The 22,954-nt window shown below is 44.0% G+C and overlaps 1 protein-coding gene across 1 annotated transcript in view; it reads right to left on the minus strand.

The window, feature by feature from the left end:
* The window catches only part of RRAS2 (RAS related 2), a 78,782-nt gene extending 58,794 nt beyond the window's left edge, over positions 1 to 19,988 (minus strand). Inside the window, exon 1 of the mRNA XM_039538251.1 lies at positions 19,634 to 19,988. Coding sequence (XP_039394185.1) covers positions 19,634 to 19,738 — 105 coding nt within the window. The 5' untranslated portion in view covers positions 19,739 to 19,988. The remainder of the gene's footprint in view (positions 1 to 19,633) is intronic.
* Between the last annotated feature and the right edge of the window lie 2,966 nt (positions 19,989 to 22,954).

The following is a 22,954-nucleotide window of genomic DNA, read 5'->3' on the forward strand; positions in this document are numbered from 1 at the left end:
ATGTCCATGAAGTGGGAAGCGGCAGTCAAAAAAGCAAACAGGATGTTAGGAATCATTCAAAAAGGGGATAGAGAATAAGACAGAGAAAATCTTTTTGCCCTTATATAAATCCATGGTAAGCCCACATCTTGAATACTGCGTACAGATGTGGTCTCCTCATCTCAAAAAAGATATACTGGCATTAGAAAAGGTTCAGAGAAGGGCAACTAAAATGATTAGGGGTTTGGAACATGAGGAGAGATTAAAGAGGCTAGGACTTTTCAGCCTGGAAAAGAGGAGACTAAGGGAGGGATATGATAGAGGTATATAAAATCATGAAAGTGAATAAGGAAAAAAGTTATTGACTTGTTCCCATAATATAATAACTAGGGGCCACCAAATGAAATTCATGGGCAGCAGGTTTAAAACAAAAAAGGAAGTTCTTCACACAGCGCACAGTCAACCTGTGGAACACCTTGCCTAAGGAGGTTGTAAAGGCTAGGACTATAACAGAGTTTAAAAGAGAACTAGATAAATTCATGGAGGTTAAGTCCATTAATGGCTATCAGCCAGGATGGGTAAGGAATGGTGTCCCTTGCCTCTGTCAGAGAGTGGAGATGGATGGCAGGAGAGAGATCACTTGATTACCACCCGTTAGGTTCACTCCTTCGGGTGCACCTGGCATTGGCCACTGTTGGTAGACAGGATACTGGGCTGGATGGACTTTTGGTCTGACCCAGTATGGCCATTCTTATGTTCTTCTGAACAAGAGGAGGCTTGTCCATCTCAACATTATACATGGCGGAGAAATTTAGAATTAAGTGGGGACAAAATGTTAGGAATCTTTAGTCTAGTAGAACAGGAAATCTTAATAAAAGCCTGACACCCTGTTAAGGCTCAGACAAAAAACCTAAAATCCTCTATCAGCTAGGGATCAAACAGTGGGGCCCCGACTTAACTAGGAAGACCCCATACTAACCCTTACTTACCCCTCTGCCCATTGGGAAAACATTAACTGTAAGACTAGTTCTTGATGTACAAAATGCTCTTTGTAAAAAGCTTTTTTTTCTCTCTCTCTCCCCTCTTCTTAAAGATTTAGCTCAAGTCCGGAAACGCTACTGAGATTCATTGCTTTCATTACGGGTGTTTTTCAGATCAAGTTTAGATTAAATTAATATCTAGCCCTAACTCTTGCAGATTTAGATTGCTCAACATGTTCACCTCCCTACTATATTTACCTCCCCAGCTACTGCCAATAACTTGCATACAAGAAGGGTATTTATTATACAGTCATACAAAGACAAACGAACATTTATTTGCTATCACGCTTATTTATCAGGAAGGGAAACCAATAACTATGCAATGTCAAAGTATCAGTCTTCAAACACTCCCCCAACACAAGTCAAAGCAGCAGAGTATGAGGGGCAGCTGCTAGGAAATGTATGGAATGCAACCTGTTGGGAAGGTGGCAGATAAGGCAGCCCACTTCTGTGTTCTGTATTATGTCAGCTGTCAGGATAGAAAGTGAGAGCTCCCTGAAGTCACAGAAAAGCTGAAGCTACCACTAGTATTAGTTATCTTGAATGTCAGACAAATATCTATGAAAAAGTATCACTTTTTCAGCCTTTGTAAAAATGGAGATTTCACTCAACACAAAAAAAATCCTGCTCAGTCAAGTATGTTAATATTCTAATATGCCATACATCCACTTTTATTCTGCTATTCTGAAGAGCGGGTGCACTCATTTATGAAGGTGAATGAGGACTGGAAAGAATTAGACAAGATTAATATGCAAGCAAAGCACACTTGTGTTCTTAAGTACCTAAAAGGATACACACAAAAAAGTTACTTTGACAAAGAGTTCGTTTTTTCATAGGGCATTCTAGTCAAAATGTCTTAAGTTTATCTTTAAAATAAGAACGTATCATGGATTTTTCTGCTCCACTATTTAGATGGACTTTCCCAGCAAGGCACAAACTGACTGAAGGGTAACAACAAAACTGACTATACACAGAGTGCTGACAACTGCAAAAAGTAAACAAGAGAAAAATAGTCCCTCCAATCTTTCAGTTGGAAGAATTCAGATGGCCACTAAGTCCCCTATCTACAGCCAGTTTTCACATGGATCACGTCCCTTTAACTATAAAGATTCCAATTCCAGACTCACAATATTAAACTCTCCTCTCACCAAGGAAGTGCTCCCCAAAATCCCAATCTAGTATTTGATGGTATACTTAAAGTTAAGTATCCTGCCCATTAGTAGATTTCTTTTTAGAAACAAAACCCTTAAAACAAATGAAATTCCCTCTGCCGAGATTACAGTAACCACTTCTAAATTAGAAACGCAATGCCTTACTCAAATTCAAGCTATTTAAACCATGGTGTTTGTGATCTCAATTGTGTCTACCATTTCCCCTGCTCCATCTGAAAGCAAGCCTATCCAATCCAGAACGGGGGTATAGATTCCTCTTAGTGAAGTTATCTGGCAATGATGAGAAATAAAACAAAGTTTGTACCCTATGTTATTTTCCAAGACGTTTGGCACCAGTCATCACCACCCGAGCTGAATCAATGGTAGCATGAACAGGGGACCTAGTGCAGAAAAGGCTCCCAACAGCTGTGTAGCCCTTTCAACAGGTACAACTAACAGTGGTAAGAGTGGGACCGGCTACATGAGGCATAAGAGGCACTTTCATGTGCTATGTTTTCTGCTTCGGGTGACAACAAGCGAAACCTTTGAAACCTCATTATCTTAGCTGGATCCATCAGACTGATCAAGGTAGAGCCAACAAACAGATGCCACAAAATAGAAAAACCAAAGCTAAACTAAGATTTGAGTGTGTGAGTGTATATATATATATATATATAAATAAAAAACCTAAGCTACTTCTGGACAGTTCAGTTATTTTATGAAAATTAACATAATGGAGAAAATGAGGTTAGTTATACAAATACTCAGACAGAAAAACTGGGGGACACACAGGACCCTGGCTACTAATACCCTGAGTCTATGGAACATTAGGATCCAGGGAACTGTGCATACCTTTAGCTGTCGTGTTTTGCTCAAAAATGGTTCCATGGCCATGAAACTAGTTACACAAGGCCTACAGCACTGTGAAGGCTGTGTCATGGAAAAGAACACTTTTTTTTTTCCCCTGAAGCCAAAGAAGGTTGGAGGAGGGAGTTCAAATTTATCAGACACCTAATAGCCAGAGTCCAATACAAAAGATGGAAACCCTTCCCCCATGCAAGGTCCAGGGTCAGTTCTCTTAGAGGAATTCCAGCTTCTTACATATGGATTCCCTCCACTTTCTGTATCAATCCTAGGCTAGTTATGTAAAGTTCCTAGCTATATTTCTAAAGACCAGTGTATGAGGAGAGAGAGATTGATGTGGTAATTCAGAGGAGTGTGTGGAGGAGCAGGGGGGAGAGCAAAGATACAGGGGAGGAGCTCTACAATAGTGTAAGAAAGGAAAGACAAAAGTGATCAACTGCAGAAAACAGTGAAGTCAGTAAGAGAACAATTATAACAAAGGCAAGAGACACAAGGCACATTTGGGCGGGGAGGGAATGTATCAACCAACTTAATTAGATGTGGCACACGGTAAGTAATACATAGCTGTTTTATCTATTTAAAATTACAAGGCATCTTTGGACACTACAGCACAAGTATTTTGTAGTATGACTCCTAGGCTTAGTCCAGAGGTTAAAAGTTTTACAGGCCCTGATTAAGATCATACAAGTTCTGTCTCAGACAGTCCTGTTATTCATACCCAACAGGCAAAGCTTAGATTATCCTGTCACAACAAAAGATGGCAGGTAGAAGAGTGAATAGAAAGGGAGGCCTTTATTAATTTAATGCTAATGAAAACTAAAGGGGAGTTTTCTAGTAGTAATTCCCTGAGCATCAAAACTAGATTGTTTAGAAAACTCATCAGCAGTTGTACTAAAGCTGCCATGGGCCTCAAATAGGCCAGATAATGGTGAGGCTGCTTTTAAACAGCTCCATATTGATGTCATCTTCTGCTACAGAGACCTCTCCAGATGAGATACTCCTCTCCTGCAGTAATTTCAAACATGTAATATAGTTTAAAGGTTTATCAAGAATACTGAGAAGAGATGTGGTATTGCACTGATCTAGAGAGGTCACTGATGTATTTCACAGCTAAGACAAAAAAACTTGATAGCTTTGTAAGCATGTGAAATTTTGAAATCCTTTCCAGTTATGTTTAATTGCAGAAGAATGCACTGATGCAGCCACGGAACAGCTTTATTTAAAGCTCACCATTGATACAGACACAGGCTGACACATCCATAACTTCACTGTGACCAAAGCCTTTGGCAGCTTAGTAGTGTATCTCACACAACCTGAAATAATGATGTGGATGGTTAGTATATAAAAGATGAGAACGCTAAGAAAACAAGCCTTAGAGTATTTGCCACTGTTAGCCTGTATTAAGTATTGTCAGTGCAATATTAAGTTTGAGATTTAAAATAATTCATAAGAGGGGAAAAATAGATCTTGAGAGACAGAGGGGGCCCAAGGTGACAAGGAATCATTTGAAGAACCCTAGGGAAACACAGGTATCTGGACCACTGTGGGATAATAAATATCACCATTACTTGGCCCCAATTTATCTTGCAGGGTAATCTGGTAAAAGGGAAAGTAAGCCAAAAGACCTAAAATAGTGCATCCGCTCTCCCTACCTGGGTGATCAAGAAAATAAGTTCCACCTCTGTGGTATCTGATCCAACATGCAAACAGAGGAGAGGTCTACCCTGAAAGGAGGGGGAGGAGGAAGAGGGACATCATAACTGTTAAGTTAATTTTTTAAGACCATTTGACTTAGTTCTCACTCCCTTGCCTCCAGTAAACACCTTGTCTGTTGTTTGTGCCTTGGGTATACGTAGCCTTGATTGACAGACCCCAATGTTCCAAGACTAGAAGAGGATCTCTCACTTCATTATTCAGGTCTCTGGCTTTTTCTCCTCCCTGGACAATCCAGATATTGCTTTCCATGTGTGAAGCTGAGCAATCCACAGCTCAGACTGCTAAACTTCAGGGAATGTTAAAAAGGTGTGATGTGCAGTTATGTATTTTAATTTATTTCTTCAGATTTATAAAAGCTATTAGGTACCTATTCTATAAATACAAAAATTAAATATGTAATGGACTACAATTATAGTAGCTACTTTGCAAAAACCTAGTATTTTGTGACTAACCCGACAGCTGCTATCATCACTGACGAACTACTGCATGAGCCTGGACATTGTCCTCAAGTGATAATCCTACTCAACAATAGTTAGGAATGTGCGGTAACAACCAATACTGGAATAGATCGTTTGCTCACACATAGGCCTAATTAGTTAGTGTCTAAGGAAACAAAACTGAGAACACTCAACTCTTCAGTTATTTGGACATTGTGTGTACCTGACAAATAGCATAGAAGTGACCTTTCAAGGATCCTATTTTCAGATTAAGGTTTCCATAGGATGGCTGCATCAGTAGGACAAAATACCCAGCGTTAATCCATTGCTTAAACTGAGCTATAACAGCATGCCTTGAGGGACGCATACACTAAATAGGGTTCACCACTAGTCATTTCTAATAATATCTGGAAAGTGCATGATCAATATTAGAAACCAGTGACGATTTCCATCCATGATGGAATCAAGGGAAGACTCTGCCAATCAGAAGGCTATTTTTTAATGTAAGAAACTAGTCCAGACCAGGGGTTCTCAGCCTTTTTCTTTCTGAGGTCCCCCTCAACATGCTAGAAAAACTCCAGGGTCCAGCATGGGGCTGAGGGTTTGGGAGAGAGAGACTCAGGGCTCCAGGACAGGGGTGGGACTCTTGGGTATAGGTGTAGTTTGACTTCTATTTTGGCAGGGGGGGAGGCAAGGGCCAGCAGGCTCAGTTCAGCTCTGCACTGTAGGGTCATGGGGGGAGCGCCAGCTCCACCCCGACTCACCTCAGCAGGCCACCCACCTGTCTGGGGCTGTGTGCCAGTGGCTACTCCCCAATGACTCTACCAGCCCCAGAGCCATCCAAGCAGCTCTGACCAGCTGTGTGTGCAGTAAAAGGAGGCTGGGAGTGAGGAGCAGCCACAACCCTGGGCACCAGCTGCAGATGGGGAATGCCATGGCTGCCCACTCCATGGCACTACCAGCTGCTCTGCACTGCCTGGATCCCGCTTCCCGCCTAGGACCTGGCCAGAGGGCAGTGCCTAAGGGGGGCTGGAGAAGAGGAGGAGGTGGGAGATGGAGCTGTCCTCAGTAAAGCATTACTTACCTGCTCTCGGTAAGGCATTTCAGTTTGGGAGAGCAACACCCTTGTGCCTCTTCAACTCTGCCCATGTGCTTAAGGTTTCAGCCCTGCGCCACTCCCAGTTTCAGCCCATAGGGAGAAGAAGGGGGTGCCACCACAGCTCAAGGCACTGGGTTTCAGCGGTGGGGACCTGCGGATCCCCAGAGGGCCACGGACCCTTGGCTGAGAACCGCTGTCTAGACCGCTGTACTGAAGACTTTAAGAGCAAATGCACATCCTATTGTCAGTGTTCCAGTAAATAACTGTGCTGCTAGTATTATCCGGCATTCACTAGTTCACTCTAAATGATACGTCACTTTACACAAAATAAATATACACACACACACAGTTCTTGCTGTCTCCTTATGGTGCCTAAACAAGTAGTTGCAGGTGTGAACTACTGAATGGAAGCCCTTCTACATAGTCTTAATTGACTAATCCCAACAAAGATTCTATCATCTGCAGCACTTTAGGTAGCAGCACATACACAAGCCTACCACGAAATGCCTTTCATGTTCACAAGATAAGTAAAGGGCTCTCCTTAAAAAAAAAAGGGGGGGGGGACATGAATAATCACTTCTAACCCTAGATCTTGTTGCAATCCATTTATTTTCCTTATACTGTGAAGACAATTTTAGCAGAAGATACTTAACCACTACTGCCTTGATCTGCATATATAGGATTTCGTATAGTTACCACTGGTCTACTTTTTCACCTTTTATTCTGACAGATGAAAGCAAGCAAATACAGTAGCCAGGTTTAACTGTCATTTTTCAGCTTTCAGTACATTTTGATTACCTACAAAATATGTAATGCTCAGTTCATACCATGGAGAGAGTTAAGCTTACCAGAAAAACCTGAAGTTAAACTTGCTCTCAATATTTTGAGTTACTGCAACTGCAAAATAACACAAGTTTTTCACATTACACCATGCAATAATGCAAGGATTTCCTTACACATCTAAAGGAAGCTCCTGAATGAGGTATCTTACCAGCTGTGATTGGTTCACACTTGTTACTGAAAGCACTACACAGAGATCATCATGTGACAATAAGAAAGTCATTAATACCTGAGCTTTGAGTCTTATTAATTAAAACTGTCTCACAGCTGTCTCCTGCATAAGGCTTTTCACAAAACTACAGTGTTCATACATTCGGCTCATAGCCAGAGTCCTTCCCAGTTGCTAGGTCAAAAGAGGATACCGCCACTGGTCTGCCTCCAGCATCCAGTTAGCATTTAGTACTTATTACCTGACTGACTTTAATAAAGGGATTGTAAAGGCTTTCTATGTGACATTTCTAATACCCAGCTTTTCCTATCCACCTAAAAAGCTGAAAATCTTGTTCAGACTTATGTCTCGATTACTGCAACGTTATTTTTGGATCTTAAATTCAAACTTTCCCTACTCATATCCATTCAGAATGCTGCTGCAAAGATCACTGTCCCAGCGCATGCTTTGACCACATCACCGCACACTTTCCAACTCTCAACTGTCTCCCTCTTCTCTATCACAGGAAACATACGCTACGTGTCTTCACTTTCAAGGCCTAATCCCCACACCCATCATCTCTCATCCATTACTGAGATGTCAACTCTCACCTCTGATTGGCCCATAATACCAGCCTCCATCATCTACCTCTTAACTTCTCAAACAAACACCTCCCATGCTTTCTCCCAGGATGCCCTTCATGCTTGGAAGGAGCTCTCAATAAACATCTGCAAAGCTACATCATTATCCTTCTTTAAAACCTTTCTTAAGTAACTCTCCTTTGCTGTGATTCCTACAAAAAACAATTTTAGGGGGGTGGGGAGGACAACTATGGTTAGGCAATGGTCTTGGCACACTAGTGGCCTATCATGCTAACCAACTTTATCTCATTGTTTTCTTGTACTCCAGTCTCTGTTGCAAAACTGTTGTCTCTCATCTTATACTTATGATTCCTGGACTAAAGAGCTTACAATCTATTTCTGTCTGTACAGTACACATAGAACAGTGGGGTCTTGGTCCAAAACTACAATTCCTGGGCACTACAGTAATACAAAAAGTCAACCACATATATTAGTTTTTTTATTTATTAATCCTTTTAATCAATGCTGAGGTCTACAGCTTGTTCTCCTTGCACATGACTAGGGAAGGAAAATTAAGGGAATTAAAATCTATTTCCTCTTCATTCATCTCCACCCTACTCCCATGCCATCTGCGGTTCTGGATGCCTCATTGAGCTGCCTTGAGAGTGGTACAAGGGCCTTTCCATTGTGGTTCTTCCACTGAAATAAGAGGAGGATATGACCCCAGGCTGAGCACGCCATAGGCCAAATGCTCATCACAGCCATTTCATGAGGGATAGGATAGCACAATGTGCTGCTACACCACCACTTGGCTCCTCCTCCTCTAAAGATTTCTAATATTTACATTATACAAAATGTTTAAACATGTTTAGAGTCTGAATACAGTTCTTCCAGGCAGTCTATGTAGCCTGCAGCACTAAACATGAACTGTATTAGTCACTTAAAGTGAACTGGTAAAGGAAACACTAAAGTAGAATGTTTTTTAGAAGGAGCTTTCAGTAAGATATTAAAAACAGTAACGCATAGACCATACTTAACCGTCCAAGTTTGCGAAGATCCTTTCTGAAGTGCATAAAGACATTTATTTCTGCATGTGATTACGTGACTAGTCTAAATACATAAGCATGACGTGTCCTTCAAATGTAGAGAGCAGAGAAAGTCAAGATAACCAGTCCAGCTTAAGTAAATATCTCAATATTTGCTCTCTCTATCATTTAAGAACTCTTAGTAAAGGGCAAAGAAATGCTCCCACATTTATGAGATCTGCCATCTCAGAGCATTTGACAACTATTCCTGCACCAGCACTGAGGTGGCAGGAAGAATATGGGCAGATTACTGAGAGTACACAGGAGTGGCTGGTTCAGAGAGATTTTGTTGAAGGACACCAGGGCACATTGCTACACTCAATGGAAATAAAAAGTAGCCCACAAGCAGAACAGGTAGGACTTCAGCTTTCAAGGTCAATTAGTTTCACATCCTCAGACTGCTAAACTGCTGACATACATAAACACAAGCAGTCTCTATACCTCACTCTCAATATTCTAAACAAAAAACTCTAGGAACGTTTCAGAAACCTTCCTAGCTAGACAAAGCAACCACATGTTCTTGCTGTATAATCTTTAGAGGCCTATCAAATTCATAGTCCATTTTAGTCAATTTCAAAATAAGGTTTTTTTTTAAAAATGTAAATTTCCTGATTTCACCTATTAAAATCTGAAATTTCACAGTGTTGTAATTTTAGGGGTTTTGATCCAAAAAGGAGTTGGGGGGGGGGATTTCAAGCTTATTGTAATGGGGGGTTGCAGTACTGCTACTTTTACTTCTGTGCTGCTGCTGGCAGCAGCACAGGCTTCAGAGCTGGGCAGCTGGAGAGCCCAGCTCTGAAGGCAGTGCCACCACCAGCAGCAGTGAAGAAGTAAAGATGGCATGGTATGGTATTGCCACCCTTACTTCTGCGCTGCTGCTTGCAGGGCGCTGCCTTCAGGACACTGCTTAACAGCCACCACTCTCAAGCTGCCCAGATCTGAAGGCAGCGCAGAAGTAAGGATTGCAGTACTGTGACCCCCCCTAAAATAACCTTGTGATCCCCTCTGCCTGCAACTCCCTTTTCGGTAAGACCCCTCAATTTGAGAAATGCTGGTCTCCCCTGTGAAGTCCGTATAGTATAGGGTAAAAACACAAAAGACCAGATTTCATCATCTATAACGTGTTTTTCATGGCCATGAATTTGGCAGGGCCTAATAATCTTTGTCCTTCTTCCTGTACCATACCTTTTTTAATACCTGTCTCCCCTTTTGTTTTAAATGTGAAAGCCCTTTGAATGGTGCTATTATACAGAAGAAAAAAATTTCATTCTGTGTATCAAAGTGTAAGGAATATACCAAAACTGGCATGCTGCGCACACAGTCATAGCCTGAGAATCTATGGCATCTCATCCATCTGGATTTTGATGACTTATTTGAAGGATGTGTTCCTGGGTGGGTAGTGAAGCTTACTCAGAGGCCAGAAATTGTATAAAAGCCTCTACAAAACTACTGAATATACCATACTGAAGTTGCACAAAGCATTAGCCATCAGGGACTGTCAAAACATTTAATAAGTACTCTAAAGTCAACTTGAATTTTCAGATTAAAAAGTAACACCTGACTCCCCTTCTCAGCTTCAGCACAGGACATCACCACAGATTCAGTTTTTGTTTGTGTTATTTTTTTTGGTCCAACAGTCAACTCTGAGATTCAGTCAGCTCTTGGATAACTTACTTTTTTTTAAAGTCTTAGTTTGGTTCCAGTCAATGAGAATTAAAATTCTTCAAGTACAGTTATTCTCAGAAAAATGGCAGTATAAGAAGTGCCCCCTTAACACCTGTTCACCACGTGTATGCAAGTCATATTCTTGCTCCACTGACAAATGTTTATGACTTTTAGTACTGCAGAGCCAATAAAGCTGAGGATGACTACATCCAATTCATTCTACTGACATAACGTATCAACAAAATGGTCAACTCAGTTCCAATTTCAGAATCTCTACTACTGGTGATTATGTAAGCAACAGAAAGAACCACAGTTTGATTTGTAGCTCTGGTGGTTGCAATAATCTCACTTGTAAACTGAGCCAAATTGGTAAAGACAACAATGAAATTACACAGGACGCAAAGTCATTTTTACACTCACTTTTTCTCACTGATTTTACTAAATTAAACTCATTTTAAGTATTCTTACACATTCAGCCTCCTTTAGCATATTGTTGCATTAATATGTTTTAAAATTTAATGGTGTTGAACTAAACTCAACTGACCTGTATTGAGTTACATCCAATCAATGCCATCTCAAGGTTTAAGTGACATTTACAAATGAGTAAATTCTTGTAAATCACTGCAGTCTACTCAATATACCAGATTATGTTACTTTTGTGACAGAGTAGATTCTGAGAGAGAAACAATTGTGCAGATGACTTTCAGGATTCTGTTACAATTGCTGGTATTGTAGAGGTGTTGTCTAAACTTGTAATATTTCAGACTAAATACTTCCATTGTTTTGTAGAGTAGCTTGAAGTGTTCCTAGTAAAGCCTTAGGGGCCCCAAAAGAACATCGGTACATTGTTTATAATACAGATTGCTCAGTTTAGGCATTAAAAACTACAAGATTGTAAAATAAAAGTGGAAAGAATGGTTAAGTATTCACTAGGATCCATTTCTTTGAGCAAGGAAATATGGAATGTTACAGAGAGTTGAGTAAGAAGGGAATGTGGGGTATTTTGTGACAGGCCAGTGCATGACAGCTGGGGAAAAGCTATTGTGGCAACAGCTGTGTGTGCTGCACAGCACCCCCTACCCCCACAAAATAAAGTCACTATTTCCAGCTATTTTTAGTCCACTAAACCACAACCTGTTAAACTGCCCTCTTTATTTTAAATGTAATCTGCCTGCTGACTTTTGGATCTGAATGTGTTCAGCCATTTACTGTATTTCTGAGGAAAAAAAGAACCATCATACAACTTCACTTTAGTGCACCACCATTACTTAAAAGCTAGGGCAGTGGTTCTCAACCAGTGTCCGCAGGCCCCTGGAGGTCCATGTTTCAGAGGTTCCATGAGCTGCGGCGCACCGCGAGGCAGAAGCCCCAAGCCCATGGGCAGAGTTCGAAGGGGACACTGGGGGGCATTGCCGTCCCAAACTGCAGAGCTTTACACAGAGTAGGTCAGTTCCTGGGGCAGTTCCACACACCCTGCACCTCCTCCTCTCCCCAATAAGGGCCCGCCCTCTGGTCAGGTCAGAGACAGGAGGCCAGAGCTGGCTAGTGTGAGGCAGCTGCTTCTCTGGCTGATGCCATGGAGTGGACAGCCAGGACACTCTCCTGTCTCCTCCTCCTACTGCTGCCACTGCCCAGGGCTGCGCAGCTGCTCTTCGGCTCCCCGTCCCCTTTGACTGCTCGCGCAGCCGGTAAGAACTCCTCCAGGGCTGGGGCTGGGAGAGCCTGCAGGGAGCAGCAATTAGAGGGGGCCCTCCCAGCACACAGCCTCTTGCTACCCCTCTCCCTGCACCCTGAGCTACACCCCTCATGATACACAACCCCTAGCTATGCCTCTCTCCACACCCTGAGTGGTTTTCAAACTTTTTGAGCTGAGCCACCGCCTCCCCCCGCCTTTGAGTTATAATTTTTGGTTGCCCCCTCCTCCCACCCAACCCAGACAGGCTAGGTGGCCTGCTGAGGTGAGTCGGGGGGTGGAGGTGGTGCTCCCTTGTCAGGCCCCACCATGCAGAGCTAGCCCAAGCCCCACCAGGCCCATCCCCTGAAAACAGAAGTCAGTCTATGCCTATGTCCGAGGGCCCCCCTCCACCCAAAGCCCCAACGCCCCCCACCTGGCAGCCAGAGCTCCAAGCCCGCCCTGCTTGGCCTGGAGTTTTATAGACCCAGAAAGAAAAAGGTTGAGAATCCCTGAGCTAGAGGATTAAAAAAATACTTAAAGGCATTTGCCTGAGGAAATTTATAATTTTATTAGAAGTATGAGATTGGGGGTAATAGGGCTTTAATATAAACTGTAAATTACTAGCATAGAACAAAAATTAAGCTCTTAATTTCATTTTGTAGCATGGTTTACTACTATATTTCAGGATCTGCAAGTATTAGCATTAAAGTTATGATGTTTTGGACAAATTCCAACTTGACTACATTCTTTCTACAATTTCATTAGGATATACTATTTTTCTTCACTTCCTGCCCTAAACTGTTGTGTTGCTGAGCAGTGTTAAAAAAAGGACTGAATCCTAGAAATAGATGAAGTGGCTTTTACTTCCAGGATGAAACTGATTAGGGCTCATACACACTACAACAATAGTAATAAATAAAATCCTGGCACCACTTTCTCATCAATAGCAAATCTCCTAATGACTTCCACGGAGCCAGGATTTCACCCCAAGAATTTCTAGGGATGGCACACTGCTCAAAAGATTCCTATTAGACCTATAACACTGGCCTATTCAATCAGACTCTAAACAGATTCTGTGTAATTTTATGACAATCAACTATTTTAAAAGTTAAAATAAAGGGAAACTGTTCATCAACATTTACAGCGTAAGCTAGCTTTTTCTTAATTTTGTACTACCATGAAAATATAATTAGTTTTTAAACTTGCTATAGAAACAAGATCCTTATGACTGCACTCCAACTAACTGAATAGTCATCATTTCTTTTAGGGGAGAGTGACCTATCACGTATCTTTGTTAGAGATCAGATTGTAAGGTCTTTGGGGCAGGAATAGTCTGTGTGGCAGGGACAGTTTTTGTTCTGTGTACACAGTGCCTAGGACAATGCAGCCCAAACCCTGATGGGGACATTTCGGCACTACCACAATACAAAAGAACAAGTGGGATAAAGGAAAATCAGTGTCTGGGGTCTATTGTCAGAAGTCAAAGCAGCTTTAGAATGCTGAAGGGGACTAGGCCTTCTGACATTCTGGGCCAATTAACAGTGCAATGATCTGCAGTATAAATGTTAATTAATTAGTAGGTGGGACCAAATCTTGTCCAACAGAATATTGTATTTTGAACACTAGTGAAGCTTCACAATAGAAACTGATTGTGCTCTTTCTTGCTAGAGATAAACCAGTAGCTCAGCTTCCTTTCTCCACCACTGACCTCCCACCCCCATAATTCTTAGTTCAACAGAAAAAAGACTGGGATTAGTTTACTTGGTAATGGTAATAGCATATTCAGGTCTTGAAGGAGGGACATTGATTTAGTACCCAAGTAAAAGGTGTACTTTGCGTGCATTTTAGAATACAACTTCCAAAAGCCTTTTTGCTGGACAATAAGTCTTCAGTCAGTTTACAGGCTATGGCACAGTTAAGTGATAACATCAATGCTTTGTCCATATTTCAACTTTCAATCAAGATTTTGTAACCGATTTAAAAAAAACCCACCTTGTTTACAGCAGTTTGTCTCCACATGGTAGCCTTTCTGCCATCACAACAGTGCTTGTCCATTTGTACCTACCACCCTAACTATATATTAGTGCATTCTGGGAAAGTCTGCACAGCCACCCCATAGTGCCTCAGCAGGGACAGTGTCCTGACAATACACACAGAGAATCATTTGAGGCAACACACTTTGGACATTCTACCACATAGTGCTGGGAGGAAACTCCACCGACCTAACCAGTTACACAAACATAGTTAGGCGGTCCTGTCTGGACTGCAAAAAAAGCCCGCAAAACTGGTTACAGCAGGAGGGCCAAATTAGCCCTATGATGGGGTGAAATACTGCCAATGTTACTAAGAGTTTAACCCCATGCTGTGCAAACAAAAGCCATGTTTAGATCCAGCCATATCATGCTGGTTATAACCCAGTTAACACATGTAGTGGGGACAGAACCTTTTTATTTGGTATTAGGTAATGCAATCCTCAGATGAGTTTACTCCTTAATCCTATGAAGTTCTGAAGTGAAGTGTGCAACTTGCTTTAAAAAAAAAAAAAAACATAAAACAGTATATGACTGTAGTTTTTATACAGTTCTTAAAGAAGAGAGATTTATTTAGCAACCATTTAAAAAAAAAGTTGATTTGCCACAGAAAAGCAGCAAAAGAACGAATCTCTATGCTACAAGACAACTGCCTGTGTAACACTGTAGACATAAGGCCTTCCTAGCCTCTAGTCCAGGGATCGGCAACCTTTGGCCCGCAGCCCCCCAGGGTAAGACCCCTGGTGGGCCGGGCTGGTTTGTTTTGCAGCACCTGCAGCTTCGGCCAATTGCGGCTCCCACTGGCCGCAGTTCGCCGCTCCAGGCCAATGGGGGCAGTGGGAAGCAGTGGCCAGCACATTCTTCAGCCCACACCGCTTCCCGCCGCCCCCATTGGCCTGCAGCAGCGAACTGCAGCCAGTGGGAGCCACGATCGGCCGAACCTGCGGATGTGGCAGGTAAAGAAACCGGCCCAACCCGCCAAGGTGCTTATCCTGGTGGGCCGCATGCCAAAGGTTGCCGATCCCTGCTCTAGTCGCTGGTCCTGTGCCAGGAGGGACCTATTAAATAGCATCTTTTGCTATCCCTATAACATACAGCAAGTGTTGAAGAACCAACTTTAAAAATGCTTTAAATTCTAAGGGTATGTCTACACTTGGAGTAGTGGGCGTAATTTCCAGCTCAAGGAGATATACTCTTGCTGGCTCTTATCCAACTAGCATACTAAAAATAGAAGATAGCTGCTTCAGTGAAAACAGTGGGAAGGGCTAGGGGTTTTCAAATTTTTTGGTGGCCTCAGAGTGTGGCCACTAATTCTTACTAGTGGCCACTCTGACAGCTTTGCCTAAAATATTTAATTTTAGGAAAAACAAATAAGTATGCATATATACATGTCCAAATTATTGTAATTTATTTATGTAGGGATTTTTTTTTTTTGGCAGACTCAATAATAAAAATAATGTACAGTTGTCTCTCTTCTGTTTAGGTCCAGTCCAAGAACAGACACACAAATAAGGTTTTTCTTTTGTTGTTGTTGCTTCTCATTGCCTTTTAAAAAAATAAAATAAAGAGTTTCAGGCTAGTAAACTGTGAAAAGCCACGCCTGTATGTTAATATCACCTTTCAAAGCCTCCCAGCTAGCTACTAATACTGTGAAAATTTGTATTAACATACAAATATCACTTTCCACAGCAGACTTCCTCTGACCCAGCAAGCTGGGGAACAAATTAAGCCCAAGATGTGAATGTGGGTAGGAAGGCAAAGGGGCCTGGGGCAATGGGGGGGAAGGAGCCTAGGGCTGGAGCCCACTGCTGCATGGCTGAGGGACAGAGCCCAAAGCCCAGGGGATGGGGCCCAGAGATGGAGCCCAAAACCATGCAGCTGGAGCTTGCCACTCACCACCCCAGGGTGGAAGCCCGACCCCACTGCCTGCGAGAAGGTCAGGAACTCACTGGCTGTCTGCTCCACCAACATGCGTCTCCCCAGAGGGTGCAAGGCACAACCCCTGCTAGCAGCCCTGGGGAAAGGGCTGCTGCTTTGCGCCCCCCTGCCCCATTCACCACCCAGAAGACTACGGCCACAAGAAAAGCCCCTGGTGGCTGCATTTGAGAAACACTGAGCTAGCCGCCCCAAGGTACTTGCCGCCCAGAGACCCTAGGCCTATACTCACAGTAGCTAACATCCTACAGAGGCTACATTTTTAGCACATCAGCTTAATGAAAGCTAGTGGAAGTATGCCTCCTGGGGCTCAGAATCACACCCCCAGCTCCAAGTGTAGATACACCTTAAGAGCCAAACTCTCCTATAAGGACTCTTATAAAGATGACAGTCCCCTCCCCAAGTCACAAGCAGCACCCTACAGGACTAAAGGAACCGGACAGGAATCAAGTCCAAGATAGCATAAACAAAAAACAGGCCCTTGGGTCACACACAGATATCCAGAGAGCCATACTTGAAGTTAAGCCTTGTTTAGCACTAGTGTCGCTATACCCATGCTGACACATACAGCCTGCTTCACGTAATTTGTGTGCGCAGGCAAGGCTGCACAGGCAATACCATCTAAGGCAACGGTACCAAATCTGAACCTGAATGGTAATCTGTAAATTTTAGCTTCACTCATCCAAGGATAAACTAATTATCTGCAGCTACAAGCAAGGAAGGATTTAGCAAAAGGCTTACAATTATTCTAATCTTACCACCTCTGAGTGGATTACTCTCCTGCAACACTAGCAGAAAATGTTTTGCAGTACTCCAAACTAATAGCCAAAAATAAAATGTGGCGTCTAGCCAAAGACAATATGTTCATCAAATGAAGGCAGCTACATCATATAACAGATACTTATGGCTCATTTAATGACTGCATTTCAATTTCTACTTCCCAGTTTCTCCATTCTGGCTTAAAATGCTTCATCCAAATAGCCCTAAATGTACAACTCAACTGTCCAGCAAGGATATCAATCGTTATATTAAGACTATAAGTAGCTTTTAAAAGACCAATCATAACACCTTGTAGAACACTGGCTTTTCTAGGCGATCATATACCCAATGCCTCTTCCCAGCTTTGGAAAAAAAAGTTGTTCAGATAACCCCAGTTCGCTCATGGTGCAGATTCTACTACCCCATCAGAACATTATTTAGTATAGCTAAATGAGCATGCACAAAGGTGACATTAGGATTCCAAGATAGCACTTTCTATACTGCTGTCATACTCCTATCTAGAGGAAAGAAGCAAACTGAAAATCCACCCCATAACTCCTTCCCCTCCCACAAGATGTTGCTCCGCTGTCATCTATACCAGCACAATGAAGAAAATTAAAAGGATCCAGGAACAGCTACAGAGAGGTTTTTTTTTAAAAAAAAAAACGCCTTCAAATCAGTACTACAAACGTCAAAAGCAATGAAATGGAGAAGAGGAATGAAAGAAAAATTAAATGAGATATGGGCGAAGAAAAAGGCAAAACAGGAAACAGTCCTATTAGAAATGTCCTGAGATACATAACCCTATTACCTGTTCTGTTGCTTTTCCTGAGGCAGGAAAGTATTAGAATAGTGGCTCTAATGATCTGGAGTTTAAGCACACAGCAACAAACCAATTTGAGCAGATGTGCTTGAGGCTAAGTCTACACTAAAAAATTAGCTCAACCCAGTTACATCCCTCAAGGGTGTGAAAAATCCACACTCCTGAGCAGAGTAGTTAAAACAACCTGTGCCCTGGTGTAGATAGAAGAATTCTTCAGTCAGCCTAGCGCTGTCAACCTAGTTACCACCTCTCAGAGAGGTGGATTAACTTCAGTGATTGGAGGCATTCTCCCATTCCTAATGTCCCAGCTGCAGCATTTCTAGCTAAAACATAGTCTCAAACAGGGTTGACTTGAGCCAGTCAACAGCTACACAGCATGTCAGTACCTCTCTAGCCATTCTCTCTTTTTAACCTATATTGTTACACAAAAAGCCTTCCAAATTAGATCCTGACATTATGCTTATGGAAGCAACAACTGAGAGGCATAAACCACCCCCATTTTGAATGTGGCAACTCTGCGGCTGAACAGTTTATTATATCAACATCATTAGGTAAATCACTCATTTTAATAAAAACATTCATCTGGACAGAGGCCAGAATACCAACATTCTCCTTCACTTTGCTATGCATGCCCCCCCCCAGCCACCCCTCTCTCCTTAAACCTCTGTTGCCCCCCATAAATCCAGCCATTTTATTGTTTATTTCCAAGTATACAATTTCCTGTTAAGTTCTAAGGGATCTCTTCATTTTCCACAATCTACTATCTTTAGTAATTACAGTCCAGCAGGTAGCAGCTTCTGACATACAAGTTGAAGTGTCAGATAATGCTACAAGCAGCAAATTCTAATTGGAAAGCATTTAAAGATACTGCAATTTGTAGGAAGGGAGCCTATCCTCAGGTACTATGCAAATATGAATGGGAACACCTCTGCCCCCTAAAAAGGGACATTAGATATAGCAGAATACTACACATGTCCAACCAGTGGGCTTGGAAAGGAACACTATTTTCAAACAGAGCTCTATGAAAACATCCAACTAGGAGGTGTGGCATAAGGCAACGCTCTCACTCCAGAAGCTTCCCTGGTGTTTGCTTACCACTTAGATCTAAAGTTGACAAATGCATCTACAAAGAATCTTGAAAAAGCAACTTTCACCCTGTTGCACAGATGAGGACAACTGAGGCAACAAGAGGCCAAGGCACTTGCTCAAGGTCACACTGAAAGTCACTGGTCTAAAACCTGGTTCTTCAAACATTGCAAACCTCAATGCACCAGCTCTCACCGCCTCAGCCAGTTCTACACACCAGCACCTCCAACCTCGAGCTCTGCCAACTGGGCAGTGTCCAGCCCCTGCCCCCTCAGAGCATGGGAGCACAGCAGGGGCCCCCATCCCGAGAAAAGCCACCACCCCACACCAATGCCGAAGGAATAGGGCAGGTCCCACCCTGAGGCAAAGCCACCGCTCCTGCCAGTGGCCAGAGAACAGGACCGCCCTCTCCTCCCCGCCGTGCCTGGCGAGCAGGGACAGGGAACAGGACTGCCCCCCAAACCAGGCAAAGCCCCCGGTGCCCGGAAAGCAGGGCAAGGCCAGACCCCCGGCAATGCCTGGGGAGCGGAGCGGGGCCGGGCCCGCCCCCGGGCACTGCAGGCAGGACAGTGGCCGGGCCCCCACCCCAGCGCCCCTGGGGACAAGGCAGCGCGCGGCCTCTCCTCCACCCCCGGCTGCCGGGGACGGGCTGGCGGGCGCTGGGGCTGCCCCACCCCGGAGCCGGGACCCGGAGGCTCCGCGCGGCGCCGCGTGCCTCACCTGGATGAACTGGATGGTGAGCGCCGACTTGCCCACGCCGCCGCCGCCCACCACCACCAGCCGGTACTTCTCCTGCCCCGGCCCGTCCCTGCAGCCCGCGGCCATCGGGGAGCCGAGCAGCGCCGCCGGGTCCGGGGCCGGGTCCCTCCCTGCGCCGCCGCCGCCTCCGGCCGGGCTGGGAGCCGCAGGCCCCGCTCCTGCTCCTCCTGCTCCGCGGGGCGGGGTCGCGGCGGCGGCAGCAGCAGCAGCAGCGCCCGGAGCTCCGCGGGGCGGGGAGCAGATCCGCGCTGCCGGCCCCAACCCAGCCGGCTCCTCTCCGCGGCGGCCACGGGCCAAGTGAGAGCAGCGGCGGCCCCAGCGCGGCTACACAAATGGCCGTCGGAGGCGGGGCCGTCCGATAACGAATATTCATGAGGAGCTTGGGGGGGGCAGGACAGCGCAGAGGCGTGGGGGGCGGCACGGGGCGGGCTTGGCGCTGCGCCAGCTCCAGGTGCAATGGGAGCAGGGCACTGAGTGTCCGCCCAGGGGTGAGGGCTGCGATAGTAACCCCGTCTTTCCCCCGCCTCAGAAAGCAACAAGCGAGCTGCCTGCCTAGGGCTGCAAAGACACAGGCCTGTGTGTGGCACCCTAGTCCAGCCCCTGGCTGCTTCTAAATGATGTTAGTCTTCAATTACTTGATCCCATTGACTTTTCCCTACAGGGGTCTTGCCGAGCACTGCAACAATATAGGTGGTGGGAGTGCTGAGAGCCATTGAACCAAACTGCAATCCTTGTCTATAATGCAAAGCACTTCAAGCACCCCTAGTTCCAGCACCTCTGGCTCCTGCCGCCTTCACTAGCCAGTATGGTGGGTACTTGCTGACTATTCAGTGTTAAATTTTATACACCTGGTTCAATGCGTGGCCCCCACTGCCATATTTACTGCCTGGCATTCAGCAAGTGTTGAATACAGAATTAATTCCCTTGTGGGCTTTTCGGGAGCACTCGTCACTGTGCTAGCTGCAGGCCTCGCAGACATGAGTGAATTTATCTTCACACCACCCTCTTATGCAGTGAGGCATCCTTATGTCTATATCACAGATGGGGAATTGAGGAACAAAGAGATTAGAGCCAAAATTATCATTATCCATCAGTTTCAGGAATCCAATTTCAGGAACGTGAAGTCCATTTTTCAGAGTACTTAGCATTTTTACCACGCTATATGTTCAAAACAGGGTCATCAATAGGGTTGGAACCTTTCCATTAATGACACAAACCACTATCACTGGGGCTAATGGAGTAACTGCTAACCCTAACCCTAAACCTATCCACTGTGTAGACCAACCACAAGAGGGAAAGGACACTTTATTACTGGGTTTCATAGCTCTTTATGAGGAGAGGAATGTTGAGACTCAGGAATCCTGGGTTCTATTTCAGTGTCTGGTAATGATTTCAGACTCTTCTTTCACTGTCCCTCCACAGGTCCCCTCTTCCCCTATCATGTACCCTGCCAGCCTGACTCTGCCACTCCCTTTGCCCTGTGTGTAGCCCCACAGTCTGTTTCTGCACCATGTCCTCCCCTACCCCATCCCACTGCCACAGCTTGTCTCTGCCCACCCCATCGTTCCACTGCATTCCAGTCATTTATCTTTATCATTCTTCCAGTTAACTGCAATCGGAGCAGTAGGAACACAGGACAGAGTTTCCCTGCTCTCAGTTTCTGTTCCCCAGGCTGTTTGGCTGCTAGGAGGAGCAATTGCAGAAAAAGTTCTGTTTAGCCCCTGGAGCCCTCCACTGGAGCATGCCCAATACAAATGGAATTTTCAGAAAATTTAGCACATGCATGCTGATTTTATTCAGAAGCTTAAAACTGGAGGCATGCCAAAAAGTACAAACACCAAAACCACCATATCCAAGTTTGACAAAGTTATCAGCAATTGAAACCAGGATCTTACAATGGAAACACTATGTATAGGGATTGCTACTAGCTCTCTCTACAATAGGGCAGGATCTCACCAGGCCACCCTACAGTGACTCTATTATCCCTTTTTCAAATTACTTCATTTGAACACTAGTATGAGTCCTTTCACTGAAAAAGAAAACTGTTTACATTTGCTTTTTCATACTGAAAAGATAGATATTATACCAAGTGACAGACCAAGCACTAGCTGAAATTTATGGGACTGTATAGATAAGTCCATTCTCCAGCAGCATAAAAGCCACTGTAAAGAACTTTTAAATATAGACATGTCCCAAAATTAGGGATAACAGAGATGTGTATTGTGACCAATCAAAATATATATACAGTCTGGAAGATACCCCTAGGAGAACAGTCAGATCAGAGTTCTACATTTAGATGTTTTTTCATCCAGCTGATGGAAGATTGCTAGTAATTTCCCCCTCTCCCTCCCTCCTGGAATGTTTGTGGGATGAATGGGCTGCTTGAGCAGCTGGAAGAACAGAAGAGCTCCTAGGTAGACAAGGTGTCTGGGACTCTGATTAGGCAGCGATCACATGCCCAATGCATGGACAGTGTCCGAGGTGGAGTGTGACCAACCAGGTGCGGCCAAGTCATCTTTAGTTGCAGGCCATGAGGCGCACATCCTTAAAACGGGAGGGGCACATGTGCTCAGGAGTTTGTACCTCCCAAGATTGTACTTCCCATGACGGCCCTTCGCCTGGATCGCCTGGCCAGTGGTTTGCCATGTTGTATTCCATTGTGCTTCATCGCACCGTCCATCGCTGCACTGTAGGACACTTACCTTGAAGGATCCTGACATCTTCAGTGCTGTGCCTGACCTGGGAGCATGAATATGCGAGTGTGAGTGTGAACTCCACCCCCCACACACACACACACACCTTCTTTTGAGCTTAGCTTTCAGTATAATAAACATGCTGCTTTCTGCCAAACTCTGGTGGGTCATTAGTCCTCCCTAACTTACTAGCTGGCCCAATTTTGGGTAACACAGATGAATTAGTTATAATGTGCAGTATTATATTGAAATGGAAAGTCTATTCATCAGTGGTAGATGTCTTAGAATGACCATCTCACTGTGCTGCCGCTGGATAGTTCACCTCACTGGTTTAAAGTTACTCAGAAAGCAAACATCTCTATGTTTCCCTTTCTTTTTTAGCTTTCCTATTTCACTTTCCATCCTTTCATTTGTTTTTCTTGCTAGTATACTAGTGAAACTTTGTGAGATGATATTTACATCATTCAACAGAAATAGTCTTGATTTCTTCATGATTGGTAGTTAGGATTAAAAGGTGATAACATTTAAAGTAAACTGCACTCCCCATTAAAAAAAAATACAAAAAACTGCTAAGGCAAAGACTTGTAAG

The sequence above is a fragment of the Mauremys reevesii genome, linkage group 4 (assembly GCF_016161935.1).
Source record: "Mauremys reevesii isolate NIE-2019 linkage group 4, ASM1616193v1, whole genome shotgun sequence".
NCBI classification, from domain to species: domain Eukaryota; kingdom Metazoa; phylum Chordata; order Testudines; family Geoemydidae; genus Mauremys; species Mauremys reevesii.